This window comes from Balaenoptera physalus (assembly GCF_965194825.1).
Source record: "Balaenoptera physalus genome assembly, chromosome: X".
NCBI classification, from domain to species: Eukaryota; Metazoa; Chordata; class Mammalia; order Artiodactyla; family Balaenopteridae; genus Balaenoptera; species Balaenoptera physalus.
Window position 1 is genome coordinate 46,637,618 of NC_138903.1, and position 26,627 is coordinate 46,664,244.

General features: G+C 48.1%; 1 protein-coding gene and 1 pseudogene across 5 annotated transcripts in view; one reads left to right on the plus strand and one right to left on the minus strand.

Moving 5' to 3' along the window:
* Nucleotides 1-22,823, minus strand: part of IQSEC2 (IQ motif and Sec7 domain ArfGEF 2) — an 82,855-nt gene extending 60,032 nt beyond the window's left edge. For 3 of the 4 annotated variants that reach the window (XM_082445100.1, XM_082445099.1, XM_082445105.1), the window contains exon 1: nt 21,853-22,823. In XM_082445100.1, the coding sequence (XP_082301226.1) occupies nt 21,853-22,559 (707 nt within the window). In that variant the 5' untranslated portion in view covers nt 22,560-22,823. The remainder of the gene's footprint in view (nt 1-21,852) is intronic. The other variant, XM_082445106.1, reaches the window with a different exon arrangement.
* A 199-nt stretch (nt 22,824-23,022) lies between these two features.
* On the plus strand, nt 23,023-26,308 carry LOC309651937 (small ribosomal subunit protein uS2 pseudogene; annotated as a pseudogene). The gene has a single exon. The product of its transcript is annotated as a small ribosomal subunit protein uS2 pseudogene (transcript).
* Nucleotides 26,309-26,627: the final 319 nt, after the last annotated feature.

The following is a 26,627-nucleotide window of genomic DNA, read 5'->3' on the forward strand; positions in this document are numbered from 1 at the left end:
AAAATGACATGACAGGGGAGGGGAGGGGGGCAGGAGGGTGGGGTGGCTGTGAGGTTCAGCCTGGCACAGTGGACAACAGTGGGTCCAATCGTTAGCCTCTGCAGCCCCCTAAAGGGACAGAGGACCAGGGCCACAGAGCACCTTTTCACATTTATTAAAACTTTCCATCTCACTCTGCAGCAGCAAGATTTCTTCTGAGGCCTGGCTCAATTATTCGCAGGTACCAGATCAGATGGGCCTAATTCAATGACTCCCCAGCTGTCAACAGGATGGAGGCTAAGCCCCTCAGCCTTTCTCCCTAACACGAACCCTCTGCTCCAGGCAGGCTGGTCTCCTCGCCACCCCACCCCAAAACCCCCAGCACACACGTATTCAATCTACTATATACCAGGCCCCGACTCAGGAATATAAACCCTCAAGTTGCTCACAGACTGGCCCCTTGCCTCAATCTATTATACTTCAGAGCATAAGCCACATATATAATCATCTCCATTGGCACATGAACAATCACCGGGCACCTACTATGTACCAGGCAGGGTGGCAGGCTCTTTTGGTACATGACCTCCTTTGATCCTGCAAAGTGGGAATTACTCATCCAATTTTAAGATGATGAAACTGAGACTCAGAGAAGTTGAAATGATTTGCCCCATGGCACACAAGTAGGGGAGCTTGGCCTGGACCCCACAGCTCGTGCTCTTACCACCACGCTCCACTGCACCAGCAGCTCAGTGCTGGGCACTTACACATCATTAAGGTGAGTTCCCTTATCCTCGTCCCCCAAAGTCAGGACAGGCACTTCCTGACAGGCTCTTTCTTAGGAGAGATTACCAGATATGTACCTCTGCTCCAAAAGCACTTCTGTATGATGTTACAGTCCTCAAGATGGCAGCTACGGGGAGCAAAAGAGTTCCACGCCATGAGGCAGAGTGAATTAGCCAGCTCTCCTCACTGTGGACTGATTCTTACTAGTTCGAGGGTATACGGCATCTTATGACCCTCAATGCCGGGGTGCATGCCACCTCAGGGGTTTACAGGCTCTTATGCGTTTAGTATACAAATTATTAGTTACATCTAGAGAACCATCATCATTAACACTGTGCTATCCTACACCTCTTCAGGACTAATGCCCAGCCCAATGGTCAATCCACCCCTCACTCCATGAAGCTGGACCGCCATTCTTTTGTGAGGTAGCACAGATGTAGAAAGAATGCTGGGCTCTATTATGGCTCATTCCCTAACCGGCAGCATAGAGTTGGAGAAATCACTACTCTCTGGACCTTGGTTCGTCACCTATAAAACAAGGGGGCTGTGTTAGTTGAGTTCCAATCTTCAGGCCCTAAGATACTTAGTTTCTTCAGAATCCCAAAGTTTCTCTCTTTTATCAATTGGGTTCAGCTACCTATGGGTAGAAACAAAGACCCAGGGTACCAGATACCAGGGTACCAGGGTACCCTGGGTACCAGGGTACCAGGGTACCTCCCTTTATCAATCCATGTCAGGAAAGGAGATGGATTTCTCCTGCTACTCCTATGGCTTTCTCCCAATGGAAGTCCACTTCAGACCCCAGGGTTCTCAAAAGGCTTGTCTATGCCAATTCCCATCCTCAAGAGTAATGCTCAATAAACAGTAACTGATTGAAGCCTATGAGTATAGTGACCACATTTGCTGAACCAAAAACTCAGGCATGTAATGAGACCAAGGATTTTGACGTTTGCTGCTTCCAGATATAAGGGGCAATCTGGCAGATGGGAGAATAAATGGCAAAATATCGACAGTTCTTGAACGTTTGGGGGACTTATGGGGACAACAGGGCAGAATAACTCAAAAGAATATAAGCCTTTGAGTTGCCATACTGGGGTTGCTGCTCTCACCTCCTGACTGGATTCCCTGCCTCTCATTTTGACCCTCCAAGCTATCTATAAACAGTACCTCAGAACACAATAAGGTGCCTCTCTCCCAAGAACCTGGAATTAGATAAATAAGGTTGTCCTCTGAGACCTAAACTAATAAACAAAAAACGCATCAGAAACGAGATATGCAAAGTTACCTGAGAAAGAGAGACTGTTTCTCAAGCCAGCATTTGAGCAACACGTCTACAAAATCAGGTGTCCAACAGAAAGGAGCTTGGACACGAACAGAAGTACATTTTTTAAAGGAGACTTGAAGAGCTACTGTGTACAGGGCTCCTCCTAGAAGTGTCCTGAGGAGAAAGAGGTGGGGTACCCTGGCCCAGGGATCATAAAAGTCTCTCTAAATGCTGAGAACCAGCCCTGGGGCAACCAGGCAACTGATCTCCCAAACATCAACTTGTCTAACTGCAAGTCTCTTCAATGGGCAACCACCTTGTCTCACTGGCTGCTAAAGGAACATCTCTCAAGCACAAATCAGTTGATGTGGCTCTGCTGCTTCAAACATTCAATAATTTTCTCACCGATAATTTTCCCACAGACGATTTTCCCACAGACTTCCGTGCCAGTCAAGCCCAAACTCTCCAAAGCTCTAAATCTTACTCCGCCCTCCCATCTACTTTCTTAGAACATCTGGTATTTGTTCCCTGGAACACTCTTGCTCCTCTTTATGTTTTTAAAAATTATTTTAAATTTTATTAAAGTGATATGTAAACTAGTTTAAAAAGTCAAATTCTGAAAGGATCTTCAAAATAAAAGTTTCCTTTTCAACTCTCTTAGTTACCTTTTTCTGAGTTTACTTTCATATTTCTAAAGTATACGCTTATATTGCTAATCCATTTTTGGCGTTTTTGTGTGTGTGTGCCCTTTAAACTTTTTTTTTAACCAAAGTAATACATGCATATAGATTTTCAAGTCACATAGTACTGCAAGGATTAAAACAAAACAAAACACACAAATTCCCCACTCTACCCCTCCTCACCCCCAACTCCCACTCTCAGAGACAAACTGTTTTCAAGTCTTTTAACTACTTTTTCGGGTATTTACCTCCTCATTTCTAAGGAACACATGCATACTTCTATTTCTTGATTTATTTTTTTCAGTTTTGTATATCATGTACTGAATTCCTACCGTGCAGGGAGAGGGTAGGGCTCCCTAACACACATAACCGCCTCTAGCCCCCAGTTCTTATGCGGGTGCACTGTTCTTCCTTCCCGTTCTACCACTGTAGTTATAGCACAAAGTTTTGGTTAAATCAATATTGGTGGCTTACATTATTATGACTGCATCGATACTAATAATAAGTAAATCACATCATTTGCTATAATTACATTTTCCTTCCCATACAACTTTTTCTTTTCCCTGGTGTTGATGATTATTTATTTATTTATTTTTTTGCTTGCTTAGTTTTCTTCATGTATATGATCAATTCTCCCCAAACTTTGTGAGTAGTGCATTTCTCTTCTCAATGTGTTCTGACACATCAGGTAATCCATCAGATTTTTTTTTTTCCTTTGAGACATCATTCTCGCTGCAATCCAGACTGGTTGCTCTCCAGGCCTGCACAAGGTTGCCCGTAGATCTGCTCCCTTCTCCATCACTCTGGGATTCCTTTCACCTCTCTTCTGTGTTAATTTCCTGTTTCCTGGATTCCTTGGCCTTTTTTCTGGGTTTATGCCTGCATTTTGCTGGAGCACATTCTCCAGTGCTTCCTCAGAAAGGAGGCCTAGGACATAAAATCTTTAGCTCTCCTTTGTCTGAAGATGTCTCTATTGCGCCCTCACCCTTGATTGATAATTCAACTGAGTATAGGCTTCTAGGTTGGAAATTATGGTCTGTCCGAATTTTGAGAACACTTTGCTCCATTGCCTCCCAGCTTCCAGTGCTGCTGTTGAGCAGTCCAATGCCATTCTTTTTCTTGATCCTTTGTACATGATATGTTTTTCTTCTGGAAGCTTTTAGGATCCTCTCGTTATCCCTGGTATTCTGAAATTGCGCCGTGGCATACCTTGGTGGGTTTTTTTTTAATCAATCATTTATGTTGCTGGTTACTCGGTGGGATTTTCATTCCTTTAGTTCTGGGACTTGTTCTTGTATCATGTCTTTGATCCTTTCCTTTCTGCTGTTTCCTCCATTCTCTATTTCTGGAACTCCTATTGTTGGATGTTGCAGTTCCTCAACTGATCCTCCCGTGTTCTCATCTTTTCTCTTCTGTTGTCCATCTCTTTGCCTTGTTATTCTGCTTCCTAGGATATTTCCTCAACTTTTATTTTCTAATCCTTCTCCTGAAATCTTTATGTTGGCTCTCACTATCTTAAATTTCCCAGGTTTCTTCCCCTCTCTTCATTACCTCTGTTCCTTCCAAGTTTTTTGGTTTGTTTGTTTGTTTGCTTTTTGGGTCATTCTTGCAGGTTGATGGGCTTCCTCAAATAGCCTTGTACTATCTGATCATCTCTGGCTACCTAAGGCTTGTTTTTTTTTTAATGCCAGTTACATTGAGGTTTAACTTACATAAAATGAAATATACCTACCTTAAGGGTCCTTGGCTGGTGAGCCCTGGCGATCAGTTCCCATGACGGGAAGCTCTGTGTGTAGATGGAGCTGGCCCGGTGAGGGGCTTCACTACAGAGTTTATGGGCTGAGAGCCTGTTCTTTTGTTGGAGGACTCCCACATGTCATCTTTTGGAGGCCTCTGTCAGGGGCCTTTCAGTTTCCCCAGAGAAGAAACTTTTTCTGTCTCATGTGCTCCTGACTTTGGTGTCCTTGAAGTAGGCAAGTGGAAGGAGGCTGAGGTTCCACCGCTTTAGGGTACAGATCCCTTTGCTTGCAGCCTTGTTTCACCCCCATCCTCCACTGTGCCTGGTGTCCCCAAGCCTGGAGGCTCCTAACTTAAATTTTTCCAAAGAATCACCCTCCATCTGTAGAGATGGAGCTGGGGAGGGGTGTCCCGGCTGAATGGGGTCAGGGAGGGGCCAAGAGGGTCTGTTCACAGACTTTCAATATTCTCCTTGTTTTCAGTTCCATGCCTCATCCTGCCTTCTGTGCTTCACGGTACCTCTGATTCCCGAGCATTTCTGGGGCTTGCTGGGTGGAATAGTTTACTTCTGGTCAGCATCCCAGACCTTGTGTTTCTACCTTTTTTATTCCTTTACTCATATTTCAGTGGGATTTGGGGAAGCAGCAGAGATAAATAAGTTTACTCAATTAGTTGTGTTTAACAGGAAGTTCCCCTTCGTATTCCAGCCAACTCTTATTCATCCTCCGTGACTCATTTAGGCAAGACCTCCTCCAGGAAGCTTATCTTAATGTCCCTAAGTTGGATGAGGAGCCCCTCCTCTGTTCTCCCACAGGATCCTTTTCTTGCCTCCATCACAGCTCTGATCAAACTGTTTTGAAAGTGTCCGTTTCCATGCCTGATTCTCCCTGTAGACTGGGGCCTCCTGGCAGTCTGGGGCCATGTCTTAGTCACGCCTGTGCCCCCAGTTCCCAGGGTCTGGTCCACAGGGGTACAGAGTAAATATGTGATGATGGACTGAATGAATAAATGAATGACTATACGTATGAATCAGACCCAGCCAGAGGGACCATCTAGAAAGGGAAATAAGCTGAATACAATTGTTCTTATACAAGGCCAGTTCCCTAAAAGCTCTAAGTTCCCTAAAAGCTGTATGTGCAAAGATGCCTACTGCAGCATGATTTAAACCTGTGAAGGACTTCCCTGGTGGCACAGTGGTTAAGAATCCGCCTGCCAATGCAGGGGACACAGGTTTGAGCCCTGGCCCGGGAAGATCCCACATGCTGTGGAGCAACTAAGCCCATGCGCCACAACTACTGAGCCTGTGCTCTACAGCCCGCGAGCCACAACTACTGAGCCCGTGTGCCACAACTACTGAAGCCCGTGCGCCTAGAGCCCACGCTCAGCAACAGGAGAAGCCACTGCAATGAAAAGCCTGTGCACCGCAACGAAGAGTGGCCCCGCTCGCTGCAACTAGAGAAAGCCCGCACACAGCAGCAAAGACCCAGCGCAGCCATAAATAAACAAACAAACAAAAAAACAAATAAATAAAAACCAGTGAAAAAATAGGCCCAGCATGTTGAGAGGATGGTTAAGTACATTATGGTATATCAGTTGCCATTAAAAATGATGCTTCTGAAGAATATGCAATTACATGGGGAAATGTTCAAACGAACAAAGCAAGAAAAAATTGTATGTGCTGTATTATTTCAATCAGATGAAAAGAACGCAGAGAACAAGGGAAATACATCAAATGTTCAGAGTAGCTGCCTCTGTGTGTTGTAATTATGGGTAATGTTTTTCTCCTCTACTTTTCTAAGTTTTTCTAAATTTTCGAATGGAAGAATGCATTAAGTGTATACTTTTTAAAAATTTCCTAAGAAATGAAGTATCCTGAGATACTTATGAACAAAATATTGTGAAGGGGACCCAAGGGTCTGTGTACACTTCTAGCGGCACTTGCTGGGAAGGCTCCGTTCTTCACTGGCCAAAGACCCGGAAGGCCCAGGCCCATGGAACACCAGCCCCACCGCAGCCCCCACCCCCACTGCAAAGCAGGACCTAGTTCAGGAAGCCAAAGGAGGAGGATCACGGAGCCCAGCTTTTTACAAATTGCAATATCATAGGCTGTACTGGGAAACAGAAGGTCCTACACTGGACATCACACTTCAGAGACCTCTCTCTGTGAGGTAAAGGGTCTGTGGGGCCAAGAGAATATGCCCATCAGGATCTCTGGCCCTCTCCCTTCTAGACTGCACTCAGGTACCTGGAACCCAGAATTCCCTGTCCATATTTCTTGAGCTTACTTGCAGGAATCGTGTGGTCTTATTATCCAGGTCCATCTGCTAGGCCCAGTGGGTGGTCAATGGGAAGGGAAAATAGACAGGGTTTGGATGCGGGCTGGGGTATCCATACACATCTCAAGGCTCCATATGAACTACGGGTGGGAAGAGAAGGGGGAAGGGCCAGTGGCCTCAACTGGTACCTTGCATGGGCTGCACAAACATAGAGGCAGGCAGGTCCATAGGTCCCTAGGCCTCAAGGTTGGTAGAAGGCCCTACCTCGAGTGTTAGACAGATCTAGGTTCAAATCCATTTATTTGCTGTGCAACCATGGATGAGTCCATTCCCCTCTCTGAACCTCAGCTTCCCCAACTATAAAATAGGTATAATAATTCCAGTCTCAGAGAGTTGTTGTGAGGCTTGCTGGGGGCACAATGGCTTAGAGGTTATGAGCACAGGCTTTGGGTCAGACAGGCCGAGGTTTGAATCCCAGCTCTGCCCCTCCTAACTATGTGATTTACATCTCTAAGGCACAGTTTGCTCACCGATAAAGAAAATGATAGCACTAACCTGATAAAGTTGTTGGAAGGATTATGGTTGTAATGAGTATGTAATAACATTAGAAAATGCTTAAATGAGAAAAGGCTGCTTTTACTAATGGGCGTGCAAATATTGGCTATGGTAGGGTTGACCGGCCTTCTGCACTCCCATTCTCCTGCCCAGCTTTATTTTTCTCCATAGTACTTATTACTATTTGACATATTTTTGTATCTTCTTGTTTATTTGTTTCTTTTCTTTCCCCACCCCCTACATTCACACACTAGAATGTCGTCAGCTCAGCAGGACAGAGGTCTGTTTTGTTCACTGTTTCCAAGTGCCTGGATCAGTGAGAGACTGAAGATGTTCCTCAACAGTTGAGTAGACATCTGCCATGTAGACAGGGGTAAAAGGTATTCTTGGCCAAGAGAACAGCCAGAATATAGGCATGGACCCATAAAGAAGTCCACTTTACCGAGGGTATCCTAGATACTTCAGTACAACTTGAATGCAGGTCAGGAAGGGAACAGAGTGGCTAGAAAGATGAGTGGGGAAAGCGGGGGGCGGGGGGGGAGGGTGGGGGGGCAGGGGGATGAATTGGGAGATTGGGATTGACATATATACACTAATATGTATAAAATACATAACTAATAAGAACCTGCTATATAGCACAGGGAACTCCACTTCGTTGTACAGTAGAAATTAACACAACACTGTAAAACAACTATACCCCAATAAAAAATAAATAAATAAATAAAAACTAAATTTAATTGAAAGGTGAGTGGGGCTGTGGCCTGACCCAAAGGAGCACGCGAGAGCTTTCCTAGACCACAAGTGGTGTGAAAACCAACTTGTGACAGCCAGGAAGTGGTAAAGCACTAGGGGAGAGGCAAAGATGCCTCCCAAGTTCAACTGCCACCTAAATCATGATGATGTGAAAGGCCAAAGTTAAAACTTTTTGAAAGATAATTCAGGTGGAGGGAAGACTCCTTTCTAAGGGGCCATCTGAGCCAAGAATCAGACCTAGAAATGACAAATAGGCAAGTATAGAAGTCATATGGATGAGGTAATAGTGACATGCAAGAAAATCTTATAAGGTTAATTAAAGAGAAGAAAAACTAGATGGACCACAGGACAAATCAGAAACCTTGTTGGATAATGTAACCATTTTCAGCATTTTTCACATGACATTGAATGGATCCACATGATCCACAGGCCAAGATGGTGGTTTCAGTTGCTAGTTATCTTTCTGTTGATGATTACTCTTCCTCTAGTCCTTTGTTACCACTGCTCATTGAAAAGTCCTGGGATGACAATGACGATGATGATGATGATAAAGATTGCTGCATCAAAGGAAATATCTGTCTATCACTTTTCAAATTTCTTTTTCAGAAAATAAAGAGGCAAGTATCACTTCACATTTTTATTTTAAAGAAAAGAAAGACAGGCAGAGACTACAACGAAAACAGCATTGAACACCAGGCAAGAGCGTGAACCTCATTGTATAATTGCCAGGAAGCCCCTGGGGGTCTCGAACCAAGGAGTGACAAGGTCAAATGCTGCCTTCCTAACCTCCTGCTCCTTTCAATCACTAAAGCGGCATTTATTTGGTCCTTAGCATTTCCGCCTTCTAATAATCCAAAAAGAATAAAGTGATTATTAAGCACCTACAATGGTCCAGGACTTGTGTTATCTTCATAACAGCTGTGCAAGGTCATTATTATTCTTCTCATTGTATAGATGTGAGAACTGGGGCTCAGAGTAGCAACGTGATTTACCTAGAGTCACACGGCTAATAAGTAGTGGAGCCGAGACTCAAGTCTAGGTTTGTACGATTCCAAAGCCAATGCTTTTCATTGCTACAGCTGTGGCTTCCTTCTGTCATGCCAGAGCTAGGCAGCACTTCATCTCCCACAGCTTGGCCTCTCTCCCTCATCTGGCTCCGATCTCCCCTCCACACCATGAGCATTCAGGGGGTGCTTCTGGAAGAGACAATCATTCAAGGATGGGAGGCGGGGCACCAAAAAGGGAAGGTGGGGTTAGGCACAGGTACTGCAGCCCAAAGCAGCTCAGCACTATTACAAAAAGAGAGAGAGAGAGAAGGAAAATGGAACTGGCTCTCCAGCCCTCCCTTCTTGCTTCCCTCTGCTGGCGGCAGAAGGATGGAGGTTCAGCCATGATGGCAGAGAGAGTGGGCGGAAGGGGGCGCAGCAAGAGCAGCCTGCTATTGCAGAAGCCTCAGCTCAGCCTCAAAGCCCCCTCCTGTGTGCTTGGGGCCCAGCTCTGGCCCACCTGCTCCCACTGCCTAAGCAAAGGAGGCCAGGCTGTTCTCCAAGCACCCACCCAATCCTGCCAAAGCACAGCTCACAGCAGACCCAGACCCTCTCAAGTCACAGTGAGGGCACCCTGAGAGGTGGAGGGACTAGCCCAGGGGTTCAGACAGAGGAAGGCAGTGGCAGGGTGGGGGTCAGAACCCAGGTCTCCAGTCCCTCAGCTGAGGGCTCTCTTGATGGCATGGTCTAGATGGCAGAGGTTGAGGAAAAGGGGTGCTCAGGAGGCTGCCACAGGAATGCTCATGACAGGGCTGGAGCCAGAGGCAACACATGCCAAAATGAGGCCATACAGGGTTGGGTATTTGGGGGTTGACTAATAATTTCCATTCTCAATCTGGATTGAGAAAGCAAAACAACCATTTTTTAAAAGTAGCTTTAGCCTTAGTTTGGACCTCAAGAGCATAAATCTTTACCTCTCTCTTCTGTCAGGACCCTGCTGAAAAGAATGTGAAGGAATAAAATAAGGTAAGAAATCATAACAGTGAAGAGGATGGGAGAGGGTGATATCAATGGGTGAGAGATTTCAACAAATTTCTGGGAGCAAAAAACAAAGAGAAGAGTGTTCACAGTTGAAGGAGAGCCAGCAACGCCACTCAGGGGGTTGCAGCTGGAGAGGGAGCCAGTCAGGCCAGCAGAGGCTCAGAGAGAGTCCAGACTTGAAGATGGTAGGTACAGGGGAGGGTAGGAGCAATCAGGGGCTGAAAACGGGGGGATAAACTGAAGGTAAGTACTTGAAATCCTTCCCTGTGCCCCCACTGGCAACTCCCAGATCCAAAACACAAGCTGTCTGGCTTTCATCCCTAGGCAAAATATCAAAGGAATTAAACTATCTGGGATTACTCAGGGCACCTAGTGGCATGTTGGTGCTCCCAGAATAAAGTGCTTTTCATTCTGGCATTTGGGGGGCACCGATTACAACTGCCAGTTCCCCGGCGGCTCACCTAAAATAAAGCCAGCGAGTGGACAAGTCAGCTGGATATACAGACATCTCACTTTGTATCAACTCATTCACAAACTATAAAATAGAAAATATGAGAGAAAAGGTGAGCAGCCTAGAGGATCAATCCAGGAAGTTCAACATCCAACTAACAGACATTCCAGAAAGAGAAAACAGAGAAAATGAAGGGCAGGAAACTACCAAAGAAATTATGTAAGAAAAGACAAGGTGCAGCAAGTTGAAAGGGCTCACTGAGTACCAGGTAGGGTGAATGAAAAACAGACCTTGAGGGGAGTGTTGGTTTTATAGGTGTGTTTGGCTTGTAGAAACTTGACCATGTGATGTGAGCACTTTTCTGTATACATATTTCAGTATGAAGTTTTAAAAAAAATCCCCCTCCTAAAAAATCTTCAAATAAAATGTCCCCAGAAGATGTGCTATGATTATCCTGTGGTTTCAAGGAACACCACACAACAGTAAGTTTAAGTAAGTACATAAATAAATAAATAGATTGATAAGGTGGAAAGTCTAAATAGATCGATAAGGTGGAAAGTCCTGATCCAAATATGTAACAAAGTAAAAAGCGGCATGACTTTGAGCAATTCGTAGAGCATAAGAGACGAAAATTCATTTGATCTTGATGCTAGGAAAATTTTCCTGGGAGTACAGAGGTTGGGACAGTGGACCTGTGGGAAGTGATGTGTAATTATAGTACACTATTTGGCCCTGCAATGAATAATATGACATAGTCATAATCACATAAACACCGTGTATTGGTGGTCAACTTTTAAAGTCAATCTGTCCAGAAAAGCACTGAAGACCTAATTATTGTTACATAACAGAATGCAAATGTAGTCAACCTTGCTGGATGCAAAAGTACAGAACACAGAAAGTGGGAGGTGGAAAGGTGGAGGAGAGATGGAGGGAAGGATGGGGCACTAATAACTATATCTTACAAACTGAGTGGTCAAGAGATACTGTGGAAAATTGATGGAATAAGAAATTACAGTCTAAGTAGTATCTAGCAAAGTTACAAAGGTAACTAATAGAGGAACCAAAATAGTAATATAATCATTAAAGTTTGGAAGGGGGAAAAAAAGAGTCAAGTGTTGTAAATAAGCTAAATTCTCACTTGTCATAGTAGAAAGAAGTCAATAGATGATGTTTAAAGTTGATAAATGAAGAAAAAACCAACAAAGGATGTTTATTTGGAGATATGAAGTCACCACCAGAAAGCCTCAATGGTAAAAGTGGTCACCTCTGGGGGCTGGGAAGTGGGGGTCAGGGAGACATTGGCTTATTACTATGCATGTCCTTGTGTACTATTTGCCCCTTTAAAATTATGTATATGGGGACTTCCCTGGTGGTCCGGTGGGTAAGACTCTGTGCGCTCCCAATGCAGGGGGCCCAGGTTTGATCCCTGGTTGGGGAACTAGATCCCACATGCATGCCACAACTAAGAGTTCGCATGCCGCAACTAAGAAGTCCACATGCCACAACTAAGATCCCGAGTGGTGCAACTAAGACCTGGCGCAGCCTATATAAATATTTTTTTAAAAAATAAATAAAATTATGTATATGTACTGCTTTGATTTAATTTTTCAAAACAAGTCCCTCCTCATTCTTTGGACCTCAGTCTCCCACACGGTCCATATAAAATGGGGAGGTTGATGACTCTAGGTGATGCGAAGTCTTGTTCTCCAAAATCCATGCTTCTTTCTAGAGCAGAAGCAAGACCAGTGAAGGACCAGTGAAGGACCGACTCTTTCCTAACTAACCCCTCGACTCCTCACAGTATCATAATCATCCGTTACAGATGCCTTCTCAGGTGCCCCAGCCTGCACCACCCTCTGGTCCTCTTCAAACCCCACCATCACCAGTCCAGCCTCACCAGCCTTCCATTCATTCAACTATTTACACCCATTAGTTATTTATACCTGTCTGAGTCACAAAGGATTTGAGGTGGATTACTCTAATAACACAGATAAGGAAAGAATAAAAATTGAACTAGAAAATAAGAGCTCAGAAAAAGAGATCAACAAAGATGCTAGAGCTGTAATTCAAATTAACTGGTAGCTGAGGCAGAAAGCAAGATACAATGAGCCATGACAGCCTCATATTAGGAAGGAGGAAATATACCAGTTTTCAGGGGAAGCAAACCTTTGCCGAGCACTGAATTCTTCAAGTCATTGTCCATTGTCCATGGGAGATTTCATGAAGGAGAAGGAAATGACTGTTCTTGATTTGTTTTGTTTTTGTTTTGTTAAACTTCAAGTTGTCCTATTGTAATGATGTGCTATCCAGATATCTGGATGACTTATCGCCTATAAAAACTGAAGAATCCTAGGTAATATCATGATTATGAAATGAGGTATGAGAGCATATGTTTTGGCACAATCATGAATTATGTCATTGCTTTTCTTCCCCCGGAAATGACTATTTATTGAGCACCTACAAATATCAGGGAATGCCATTCAAATGATCTTGGTCAATCCTGAGAGATGGGCATTGTCATCCCATTTTACAGATGAGGAAACTAAAGCTCAGAGAAGGTAAAATGACCTAGCTGAGGTCATCCAGTTGGTTGGGGCAGAGCCGAGATTCAAACTTAGGTCTGTCTGTCTCCAAAGCTCATTCTTTACGTATCATACCGGGGGTCTCAAAACAAAGCCACCCAGGCTAGAGACACCCTGCCTAAGGCAATGGGGACACAGTGATGACATAGGCCCGCCCTCTTCCATGAAAACAGAAAAAGGGGGACGACAGGCCTTGCTGTCAAGCCAGAAACTGCCTCTGAGCTGCCTCAGTTACATTAAATGAGGACCTGCAAGGCAGAAAGCAGCAGAAAGAAGGCTGGGCCTGGGTGGAGAAAAGGAAACCACAGACCCCAGCTATGAATCTAACCGATCTGATTTCTGAGGGGCTGAACCAGAGCAGAGGGTCTGTCTGCCACTGAAGCGAGAGATCCTTTACTTAGGTGATGCCTACTCTTTATCGCTTCCTCCCCAGCAAATCACCCAGCCTCCTGGAGGCCTGGTTTTCTCATCTGTAGGACAAAGACAATGATCCCTACAACCTTCACAGGATTTCAAGGCATAAAATAGCACATTTAAGGAATGATGCTTTAAACACTGGCATTAACACTAGAGTGACTTTTCTAATCAGAGCTCTTCTGCTCACACGTTGAGTGGCCTCCTACAAGTCCTTTCTCTAGGCTCCAGTCTTCTCATCTGTAAAATGAACAGCCTGATTTTTAAGGGTCCCTCCAGCTGGAAGGTTCTTCACGTTATGCTGATATTATTAAAACCCTACTGGTCATGAGTGGCTGCACTCCCTTCTGTCACAGCACTTATCAGTGTGTTGTCACTGTCTTTCTCCCCCAGTAGATTATCTCTACTCCCACCACCCAAGTTCAGGCCTTATCACCTCTCATCTAGACTGTCCCACAGCCTCATCACTGAATGCCCTCCAGTCTATCTTCCAAATTGCCCTGTAGCAGGATCTCTCCAATACACTGCTCTCAACACGTCACCCTCACAATACACACCTCTTCCCTCAGCTTAGAACTCTATGTTGGTTCCCAGTTCGCAACAGAATAAAGCTCCTTATCCCGCTACTCAAGTGTCCTCATGATCTGCACCAGCCAAGTCGTCAGACTCTTCTCTGGATCCTCCCTGCCTCCCTGTTTGTGCTCTAGTTTGTACTGACCTGGTAAAAGTGTTCCCCTCCCCACCTCCACATACCCTGCTGGTCTCATACCTCTGTACATTTGCTCGTGCTGTCTCCTCCGTCTTAACCTCCCTTTGGTTCCCAATTCCCACCGACCCACATGCCGTCCTTCTTCACCTAGCTAGCCCCTACTCATCCTCCAAGCCTCAGATCAGGCATCACCTCAGTCTGGGTAGATGTCCCTCCTTTGGGCACTCGTGGCCTCCTGTGCTCCCCTCTGGCATAGCACACAAGACACCATGTTACATTTGTCTTCTCCACCCAACTGTGAGCTCCCTGAAGCCAAGAAGCGTATACTATTAATCGTGGAACTCCTTGCCTGCAATAGCACAAGCTGTGACACATCCCAGGTGCACAATATTCACTGGACGGCCCTCTCTCTCTCAGAAGTGTGATGAGCTCCCACATGACCTCTTGCTCCTGCCCTTCCATGGCACGGAATTTTGCAAAATTATTATTATTAATAATAAAAATGCCTACCACCGAGTAAACACACACTCTCTGCTGAACACTTCTCTGTCATCTCACTGAATTCTCACAACAATCATGACAAGATGGGTCATTTATGAATTGCCTAGCATATCAGATGTACAGTTGTGAGGGATGCCTCCCAGTTTTGTAAGGAAATTTGGGGAAAGGAAGAAATTAGGTACTTTTTATCACAGATATAATGACAATAATTCTAAAGTGGTTCTATAGAGGAAAATATTGGTTTTATTCAGGTGAATGCAGTATACTGCATCTGGAATCCAGTAGGAAATCACAAGGCCCAGCCAGATATGCAATCTTATTATCCTTAAAAAAAAAAAAAAAAATATATATATATATATATATATATGTATGTATCACATAGCTACAAAGAAATGCATTTGATATTAGTGAAATGGTACATATCAGGTGATAATTGTGATAAATTTCCTTCTAAAATGTTAGAGGAATCATCGTGATCTGTCGTGTAGCCCTGGCTTGTCATGTTTGTTTTAAAAAGGATGTGATGCGACGATCTTGGCTGGGTTGTTTTGTCTGCTACATTCCACCTCTAGAGGGCAGGGCAGCCTCACATATTGTTTTCCATCCTTATCCCTCGGTTTTTTCATCCTGATCAGGACCTTGCTGGGTGTGCTAGGCAGCCAGGAAACTTTCTGATACATTTTTGTGGGGCTGGGGGGAGGGGGGAAACAGGAATCACACCCATCAGAGAATAGCTTTATCCCCATTGACTACTTGAGAAAACGGAGGTTCTGAAAGTTAAGTGACTTGCCTAGAGTCACAGAAATTCCTCCTTCCCACGGCACCACATTTTTCTCCAAATGCGAAGGTCCCAGAGAGCTTCAGCTCCTAAGTGCTTAAGAACAGGCGTCCCAGGACTTCCCCAGCGGTCCAGTGGTTAAGACTCTACACTCTCAATGCAGGGGGGCACGGGTTCAATCCCTGGTCGGGGAACTAACATCCCGCATGCCACACTGTGCAGCCAAAACAAAAAACAGGCATCCTTGCGTGAGTGCTTTTCAACATGGATGCCTGGAGAGAGACCTGACACCACAAGGAAGTGAGGGTAACTAGCAAATGATCTTGCCCTAAATGACTTACCACAACAGAGGAATAAGTCATTTACTCATCATTCTTCCCCATGACAAGTGTTGATTCTTCTGCCAGGGAACATAGCAGAGAATGAGCTAGAGGGGCTGTGTCTTATTCTGACTCCAAGACACCGTGCCTAGCCCAGGGTCAGAGCCCAATAAAGATTTGATGGGTAAATAAGTAATTTCCCAGTGGATGAGGCAGAGGGCACACAGGTCCTGTGCAGGCCTCTTTGCTCCTTTCAGGACAGAAGATCCCACATTAAGGGAGAAGAACATGGTATGACATGGCCATGGCATGGGAGGGACAGGTAATGATGAGCAGATTGGCCTAAATGTCTCTGAAGTCTCATCTGACTCTGCTACCCTGACATCCTATGAACTGGGAGACTGGTGAGTGGGAGGAACACAGAGGGCAGAGGCCAAACAGCTCCAGGGAGCATGAGGAAAAAGCCACAGAGAAGCCAAGAGAACCCTGAAGTTGAGTCATCTCTCTCTACAGGAGTCCTGAAAGGAAGAACACCTTAGGCACCCCTGGCCATTAGTGCACCGGGACTTAATCTGACAATCATTTGTCTACTCAACATTTACTGAGCAGCTACTATGTGCTGTGCTATGTTTTTCCTAGCTTCTAGCTCCTTCAGTTACGCCCACAGCACCTAGCAGAGGGACTGACACAACGTGCACATGATATATGTGTATGAAATCTTAATCTGACGGAGCCCTCAAACTAGTAGAGATGACACAAGATGTAAACAAATAAAGGTATAAAAAGGGGCAAAGTGCTCATTTCAAGGGTCAGGGACAGACCTGTGCGCAAACACGGGAGAGGCAACAACAGTGGAATGCAGCCTGGGCACCGGATGGAACAGCCCGGGAGGAGGGAACAACATGAGCAAAGACCCAGAGGCTCTCAGGAGGCTGAGTGGGCTGACAATGGGGCACACGGGCCAGTCTGGCTGGAACTCGGTCTGTGTGAGGGGGACTGTAAAAAGATGAGAGGAGAAAGGTGAGCTCCTAAAGGGCCCATGCATGGCAGGCAAAGCAGTCTGAACCTTCTCCTGCAGGCAGAGACAGCGGGAAACTGCTGGAGCCCCACACAAAGCTTGGTCTGGCTGTACCTCATCAGGGGCCCGAGGGAACAAGAGCAGGAGGGCATCGATTAGGAGACTGTGGTCAAAATCCAAGAGGCTATCAGGAGAGGGAGCTTGACTCAAGCAGTGGTCCCAGGAGCTCTGCTGGGGGAAGCCCAGAGCCACACCCAGAGCATCTTTACCGTCTTCACACCTGCCTGCAGGAGGCATTGGTGGACCAAAGGCTCAGAAGCCAGATAGTTCTGGGCCTCATGCAGTTGTGTAACCTTGGGCAGGTCATCGCACCTCTCTGACCTCTCGTTTCCCTGTCTGAAAAAAGAGGATAATACCAATATCCACCTGGCATGGACTCTGTGCAAATGAGATAAGAAGTAGCATGGAATGGTGGGTGAGAACGTTGTGGACGGACTCTGGAGCCTGGCCACCTGGGCTCCTTCTAACTCCTTCTCAGTTCTGCTACTTATTCACTGAGTGACCTTGGGGAAGTTATCCAACCTTTCTGGGCCTCGGTTTCCTCATCTGTGAAATGGACTTAATAACAGTATCTACATCAAAGGATTCATATGGCGATTGAATGAATTAATACACAGAAGGCACTTAGAACAAATAGTGCTTGGCACACAGTAAATGCAGGTTAAAAAAAGACGTTAGCTATTGTTACATAAAGTCACATAGGGTGGTGCCTGGCACATAGAAGGCTGAGACTCACTCAGCACATGTGCGGCCCCTTCTCCATGCCCCAGGCCTCCCCTGTGCTCCCAGCAAATTCAGAGGCCACAGGAGGCAGAGGTGAGACAGATGAAAGAGTAGCAGAGGGCAAGCCTGGGTCCGGTCTTCCTCCCACCTCCCCCTCCATCCGACACCCACTCTCTCCAAAGCTCCCTGCCCAGGTCTTTGACCAGTGGCCTGGCCTCCACTCCTCACTGCCCTTCCTACTCATTTTGTCCTAAGCACCGGCACTACAGTGGGTCAGGCTTGGTCCCCTGTGTCTTTGGCCAGAGAAGGGGGTGGGAGGGCTCTCAAGCCTCAAGTGCAGAGAGTCTGGTGTTTGCTCAGCCTGGGGGCCCCTCCTGCTCTGTGCACACAGCCAAGAAATGTTTGTGGATGACAACAGCCCCATTCTCGCCCCAGATCTGACTGAGAAGCAAGATTCCTCTAATTCTCATTCAATTCGACATTATCATTGCCTCCCACATGAGTATAATGCTCCCAACACAGTGGGGGGAGGGAGAGAAATGGTATTCCCTCCTGGGAAGAAGGAAAGACCCCCACCCCCCGCCCAGGAAAAGTGCCCAATACCCCAAAGGAGACAGACTTCCCCAAGGCCCCTCCCTGGGCTCCCTCCCTCCCTCCCAGTGCCCTCAGCCCCCGTGGGGAGCGCACTGACACTCCAGCGCACACACAAGACAACCCGGCAACTGTGCCTGGAGCCTAGACCACGCATTGCCCTGGCTGTTGAGAACACCAGGCCGGTCCTGCTGGTTGCTGTTCCCCAGTGCAAGCCAGCCTGCTCGGGGTGGGGGGTGTTGCAGAGGATGAAGAGTTACCACCAAACCAGCTTCAGCCCACCACCGCCTACGGCAGAGCCGGAGCTGGGCCCAGGCAAAAATCGTAGGAAATGCAGCTCTCTTCAGCGTGGAGGACTCAGCAGTGGCCCCCAGCACGCCTGTAAATCATTCCAGGCGCCAGAACTGCAAGGGGGGCCAGGCCAAGATCAACAACGAAAACAGAGCTCTTCTCTAACCATGGGGAGTGGGGGTAACAATTCCAGGGAAAAAGACCTGAGCATTACAGAGACCAGCAGCTGCTAAAAAAACAAACAAGCAAGCAAAGACCTCATGTACAGAGGCCCAGTGGCCAGAAGGAGGTCGGGCCTCATCGTGCGCTATGCTGCACTAGAAAGGCCACACCCAGAGCACAGCAGAAGGCAGACTGGCATCCGGGAACCTGTCCAGAAGAGACAGTGCGGGAGGATGTGGGAATCCTGGGGGGATGACATAGGTGGGGGTGGACATGACAGCTGCTATCAACTGCGGTAGAGGGCAAGTTCACAGGCTCGGGAGTCTGTCTCACAGATAGTGTGACCTCTGGTGTGTTACTTCACTTCTCTGAGCCCTCGGTTTCTTCAGCTGTAAAACGTGGGTTGTGGTGACAGACGGACAGGGTCCCTGGGCAGAGAGGCCCTTCAACAAGCAGCAGCTGGGCCCAGGCCCCTCTCTCCCCTCTTCCTCCACCAGAGGGAGCCTGGGGACCAGGAGCGCCCAGCATGTACCAGCTCTACCTAGCCTCCCCCAATGCTGCAGCCTCTGCTGCTCAACACCCACCCTGCCTGCCCTGGCTTCCAGCGGCAGTCTCTCACCCACTCCTTACAAACCCAGAACAGGCCTGGCAGGGGAGTAGCTTGCAGCAGCTGTGGCGACAACAATGGTTAGTGCATCAATAGGCCCTCCTGACGCCTGGTCGAGAGAGAGGGAGGGAGAGCGGAAAGAAGGGAGACAAGGCCTTCTGCCCTCCCCCATAGACTCCCCCTCTCATCACTCATCCCAGAGCCATCTCCCCCTGCTCAAATCTTCCAGATACCTCAGGCTCTCCTGGCCTCTCCCAGTTGGTGACCTGGCCAGGTCCTGAGGCCAAGAGACTCCTTCAGGCTGGAAAGCTCCAGTGGAAAAATAACAGGCCTCGGAGACAGGTGGACTTGGGTTCTAGCCCCAGCTCTATTAGGAACTGGCAGTGTAATCTTGAGCACGTTCCCTTCATTTTTTTTGGAGCCTCAGTTTCCCCATCTCTAAAATGGAGTTGCTAGTGCTCACTGCACAGGCCCTGTTGTGAGGACCAAAAGAGGTAATAATGGGTGTGCAAATATTTAATATACGGTTAGGAGAAATTCAAAGTACCCTCTAAATCCCCGTATTAATCCAGTAGGAAATGTGAAGCAAGGGAATCCAACAAACAGCCTGGAGGGTGCACAAAAAGAGGGAAAGACCGAGAGGCAGGCCTGTCCAGATGGCAGAAGCACAGAGCTCAAGAGCAAACAGGCTTGCAGCCAGCCAAGAGATTCAGACCCACGTCTGCAGGATGGAGAATCTGAGAGGAATGGAATCCTAGAATTGGGGAAGACCCAGGTCATTTCATTGGGCTTTCCACCAGTTGAGGAATTATGCTTTCTCCAGCCCTCCCCGACCCCCTTGAGGCAGTCCACTGCATCACCAGACAGCCAGGTTGGAAAGTTCTTCCTGATTTATCCCAGAATTTCCCATTGCTCCTGGTTCTGCTCCCTGGAGCCACACATAATGAGGCTGCTTCCTCTGTCACAGGTTTGACCACTCTGGAAAAGTCTTCCGCAGCTAAGCTAAAGGACCACAATGCCCATACAGTCTCCCTCTGTCCCCACCCCATCATGGCCCTCTCCTGAAAAGGCCTTGCTTGGTCAGTCGACCTGGCCCCTCCCTCCAGTGTGGGGCCCCAAGCTGCACACAGTCAGTCCTCCTGGAATGGGCTCCCAGCAGCCCTGCCTGGGCAGAAGAGCCCATCTCCCTCTGGGGCAGCCCACACCAAACCTCAGCTGAGGGTGCACTGCAGTGAAGCCCAGCCGAGCCCTTGAGCTGCAGCTGCTGCTCCTGGGGCCCAGCCATCTCAACCCAGCACCCCAGCCTGCTGCCTCACCACGGGGGAGTTGCAGAGAGCTGTCTCCCGGCAGATTTCCTGAGGCAGAAGGCTTCCCCACCCCCAGCCCAGCCTCCAAGAGACACTCCACTGGTTGTGGCACATGGTAGGACCAGCTGAGCAGTGAGAGGAGGGGGAAAGCTGTCCATTCGCTAGAGGACTTCAGACTTGCTCTGTAGTGGTGGCTGGATTAGTCACAGAACCATCAAATCTAAGCTGGAGGGGCCCTTTAAAGAGCATTCAAGGCAGACCTTGCCTTTTAAAAAGATATGGGGGAACTGATGGCCTGAGAGAGGAAGGGACTCAGTCAAGGTCACAAAGCCAATCTGCAGCAGAGCTGGAAGGGGAACCTGGGTTTCCTAACTCCCAGGTCAGTATTCTTTCCAATCCAGCAGAAGAGAAATCAGGGAGCCTTTAGGGCAGCCCTGTGAGCCTGCACGCCCTTGACTCTCTTGGCCTGACATTTATCCCGACCAGCTCACCGTGGTACCTGCATGGAAGAAGTGGACCCAGCCCATGCCCCACCAACCCAATAGATGTTGCCAAGGTGTCCCAAATAGGCAGAAACACAGACCCCAGCACAGAAACTGGCACTGATCCAACAAGAGGGAAGATCTGTAGACTTCCCTTGCTGGTACGCTCTTTAATTGGGTGGTTTTTCCTTGAGGGTGGAGAGGGGGTGGTCTTTGAGGAACTAGCCAAGGGCCGGGCCTCCATCTTTGCTCCCCCGACCAGGATGTGCTGCAGTTCCCCTCAGAGGGATATCAACCTCCAGCAGCCATTCTGGTCCCCACCTGCCTCTCTGCGAAAGGATGGAGCTGAGGCCGCCAGAGGAGATCAGATCAGGCCTGTGCTCAGGACCCGCAGAGGAGACCGGGGCGGGGGGGCTTTCTTTCCCTTGGGGCTCTGATCTGACACCGTCGGAGACAATAAAAATCCCAACCGGCACATCCAAATAAAATAAATAAATGAAAAGCCATCCTCTGGCAAGGATATAGCGAGGGGGTGAAGAAGTGGAGGGGATGATGACTGCTCCAGGCCCTCACTGGCCACGGTTTTGAGAAAGAAGAGACGCCTGCACTCATCGGGCCAACCCACTCTGGGGTAGCTAGAGAAGGGGTGTCGGCTGCACGAGGGGGACCCGGCTTCTCCCGGCAGGTTGGGACTGGAGAGAAGGACATGGAATCAGGCACCGGCTTCTTACTTTACCAGCCATACAAGTTGGAGAGGGAGCTAGCGGGGAAGAGCCAGGGAAGACAAACACGCGTTCCTTACTTTCTCTGGAGGGTTGTGGCCGGGCTGGTGCTGGTACTGGTACTGTGGCCGCCGCCGGCCCCGGGGCTGGAGCTCCTGGATGCGCCACGGCTCAGCTGGCCCCGCTCTCGCGGTGGACGGGGCCCCACGCCCACCGCCGCCGAATAGCCGGATTCCTTCTCGCGGCCCGGGTGCGCTGGCCCGGCCTCCCGCCCGCCACGCTCGCGACCCAGGGCTGGGTTCTCGTGGTGCAGGTGGCACTGGGCCACGTCGCGCTCGCGGGCAGAGTAACCAGCAGTGTCCTGGAGTGGGTAGGAGGCGTCCCGCTCCTTGTCCCGATACACAGCCTCCCGGTTCTGATAGGCGCCGTCCCGGTTCGGGTAGCCCACGTCCCGGGCCGCCTGGTGGAACTGACTCTCCCGCAGCTCGCGGTGGTGGAACTGGGTCTCGCGCAGGTTCTGGTACTGGCTCTCGCGGCTCGGGCTATCCCGCGCACCGTGGGGGTCCCGGTGCAGCTCCCCGCGGTGCAGCTGGCTCTCCTCTCTCAGGTCGCGGTTCTCCTGGGTGAGCTGGTCCAGCTGGCCCTCCAGCTCTTCGATGCGCCGCCGCTGGGTCTCCAGCAGCTGCTGCTGGCTCTCTATGATGTTGTTCAGCTCCAGCAGGTACTCCACCGCCCGGTTGGGGCTCTCGGATCCCGGGCCGCCCGGGGGACCCGACCCCGCCTCCATCCTGGCGGCCCAGGGGCAGGGGAAGGGGCAGGAGAGCCCGGTCCCCGCTCGCTCACGGCGCCACCCTCCCCCGGGCCCAGCCGGGGGAGGGGGCCGGCGGGACGCGAGGGCGCGCACCGGGCTCGAGGGCCCGGGGGCCCGGGGGGGCCCGGGAGACAGCGCTGGGGCAGGCGGCACGGGGAGCAGGAGCTGAGGCTGCCGCTGCCGCTGCCGCCGCCGCCGCCACCGCCACCGCCACGGCTCTCGAGGACGCGGCCCACGGCGCTCCGCCCGCTGCGGAGTCACTGCGCAGCGCGGCCGCGCGGGACCGCCCCGGCCGCCGGCCCGCCCCCCGCCCCTGCCCCCACCCCGCGCGCCCGGCCCGCCCCCGAGCGTCCCACCTGCCACCGCCGCCCGCACCCGAAGCCGGACCCGCCCCAAGGCACCCGGGCCAGCCCCATCACATTCCACCGGTCCCAGAGTCTGCACTTAATGCAGCCTAAAGAAGCCCTCCATCCCAGTCCGTTCCAATGTCCCTTGGGTCCACCAGGCCCAAGATCCTCGTCTAAGACCTCCCAGAAAACTCCATCCCAGGCAGCTCCCAGGTCTGGGCATCACACAGACTCCCCACCCCCTGGGTATGCCAATCCCAAGTGTCAGATTCCCCATCCCATCCAACCCCTGGACCTCCTACCTCAGGTGACCTCTCTCTAGCCCACAGCATGGGCAGTCCCAGGATCTCCCACTCCAACAAGCCCTGGGACACCCCATCACAGCCAGTCTTAGGATCAAAGCCCCATTCATTCATTCAACCCCCATTTTCTGCTCTCTTTTGGAAATGCTCACCTCCATTTACTCCATCACCTCCATCCAATGAAACTGTACCCATCTTTCAAGACTTACATGCCACCTTACTGAAGCCAGCCCTGATCTCCCCAGCCAGAATCGCTCGCTTCCTCCACACGTCTTTTGTGGCACTTGTGGGACAAGTGGAACTCTGCTTTATAGCGCATTCATTTTTGTTCTTGTGTCATGTCCTCTGCCAGACCAAGCTCCTTAAAGCCAGAAACATGTCTTCATTCATCTTTGTGAGCAGGTTGGGGTAGAAGAGAAAGCTTGAGTTTTACAGTCAGACAGAACTGGATTTAAATTTCATCTTCTCTCTGAACTTCCATTTCCCTATCAATAACACCTACCTCACAGGAGTGGTCTTGGGAAACAGCATGCAAAAACATTTGTCACAGAAAAGACAACACAGAAAATGGAAGAAAATATTTGCAAATGATATATCTGAATATGTAAAGAGCTCTTACAGCTCAACATCAAAAAAACAATCCATTTTTTAATGGCCAAAGGACTTGAATAGATACTTCTCCAAAGATATACAAATGACCATTAACCACATGAAAAGATGCTCAACATCATTAGCCATCAGGGGAATGCAGATCAAAACCACAATGAGCTTTCCATTGTAACTTAAAGGGAAACTTTCACAATGTCCAGAGCCCTTGATATCCTGAGATGAAGGAGGAGGATGTCCTTAAGTTCCTTGCAGCAGGAACCCACTTAGGTGGCACCAACCTTGACTTCAAATGGAACAGTATGTCTACAAAAGGCAAAGTGATGGTATCTACATCATAAATCTAAAGAGGAGCTTCTGCTGGTGACTCGTGCCACTGAAAACCCAGCTGATGTCAGTGTCATATCTTCCAGGAATACTGGCCAGCAAGCTGTGCTGAAGTTCGCTGCTGCCACCAGGGCCACTCCTACTGCTGGCCACTTCGCTCCTGGAATCTTCGTTAACAAGATCCAGGCAGCCTTCCGTGAGCCACAACTTCCAGTGGTCACTGATCCCACCGCTGACCACCAGCCTCTCACAGAGGTGTCTTATGTTAACCTGCCCACCATTGCTCTGTGTGACACAGATTCTCCTCTGTGCCACGTGGACACTGCTACCCCATGCAACAACAAAGGAGCCCACTCAGTGGGTCTGATGTGGATGCTGGCCTGGGAAGTACCATGCATATGTGACACCATCTCCCATGAGCACCCACTGGAGGTCATGCTTGATCTCTGCTTCTACAGAGACCCTAAAGAGATCGAAAAGGATAAACAGGCCACTGCTGGAAAGGTGTGACCGTGGAAGAATTTCAGAGTGAATGGACCGCTCCAGCTCCTGAGTTTACTGCTACTCAACCTGAGGTCACAGGCTGGTCTGATAGTATGTTGGTGCCCTCTGTGACTATCCAGCAATTCTCTGCTGAAGATTGGAGCACTCAGCCCACCACTGAAGACTACTCCCAATGCTCAGGCCACTGAATGGGTAGGAACGACCACTGGGTAGTTTGAAGCTGTTCTTCCATAGGCTCTTAAACAGAAAATGGAAATAAAGTTGTTGAAAAATAAACATCAGTTTCTTAAAACACACACATACAGATACCACTTCACACCCACTATGATAGCTAAAACAAAAAGGACAGACAAGGAGAAGTACTGGTGAGCATGTGGAGCGATTGCTGGTGGGAATGTAAAATGGTTCAGTGGCTTTGGAAAACAGTTTGGAAGTTTCTCAAAATGTTAAACATAGGGTTACCATATGACCCAGGAATCCAATCCTAGGAATATACCCAAGGGCAATGAAAAATGTTTACACGAAAACTTATACATGAATGTGCATAGCAGCATTATTCATAATAGCCAAAAAGTGGAAACAATTAAATGTTCATCTGTTGATGAATGGGTAAACAAAATGTGGTATATCTACACAGTGGAATATTGTTCAGCCATAAAAAGGAATGAAGTTCCAAAACATATAAACAGCCCATCCAACTCAATGTCAAAAAAGCAAAAAAATTTTTTAAATGGTCAGAAGACCTCAATAGACATTTTCCCAAAGAAGATGTACAGATGTCCAACAGGCACATGAACAGATGCTCAACATCCCTAATCATCAGAGAAATGCAAATCAAAACCACAATGAGATGTCACCTCACACCTGTCAGAATGGCTATCATCAAAAAGACCACAAATAACAAGTGTTGATGAGGATGTGAAGAAAAGGGAACCCTAGTACAATGTTGGTGGGAATGTAAATTGGTGCAGCCACTGTGGAAAACAGTATGGAGGTTCCTCAAAAAACTAAAAATAAAACTGCCATATGATCCAGCAATTCAACTCCTGGGTATATATCCAAAGAAAAGGAAAGCATTACTTCGAAAAGATATATGCACCCCAATGTTCGTAGCAGTATTACTTACAGTAGCTAAGATATGGAAGCAACCTAAGTGTCCTTCAACAGATGAATGGATAAAGAAGATGTGGTATATGTACAAGATGGAATACTACTCAGCCATAAAAAGAGTGAAATTTTGCCATTTGCAACAATATGGATGGACTTGGAGGGTATCATGCTTAGTGAAATAAGTCAGACAGTGAAAGGCAAATACTGATGATATCATTTATATGTGGAATCTAAAAAATAAAACAAAGTAATGAATACAACAAAACCGAAACAGACTTACAGTTATAGAGAACAAATTAGTGGTTACCAGTGAGGAGAGGGAAGCGGGGAGGGGCAAGAGAGGGGTAGAGGATTAAGAGGTACAAACTACTATCTATAAAATAAATAAGCTACAGGGTATATTGTACAGCACAGGGAATATAGCCAATTTTTATAGTAACTATAAATGGAATATAACCTTTAAAAATTGTGAATCACTGTATTGTACACCTGAAACTTAGATAATATTGTAAATCAACTATACCTCAATTCTTAAGAAAGGAGTGAAGTACTGATACATGCTAAAACATGGATGAACCTTGAAAGCATTATGCTAAATTATGCTAAAGGAGACACAAAAGTCCACATATTGCATGATTCCATTTATATAAAATTCCAGAATAGGCAAATCCATAGAGACAAAAAGTAGCGTAGTGGTTGTCAGGGGCAAGGGCATGGGTTGGGGAAAGAAGAGTGACTGCTATGGGGTTTTGGGGAGGGAGAATGAAAATTTTCTAAAATTAGATGGTGGTGATGGTTGCACAACCCTGTTAATTAAAAACCACTGAATTGTACATTTTAAAAGGGAG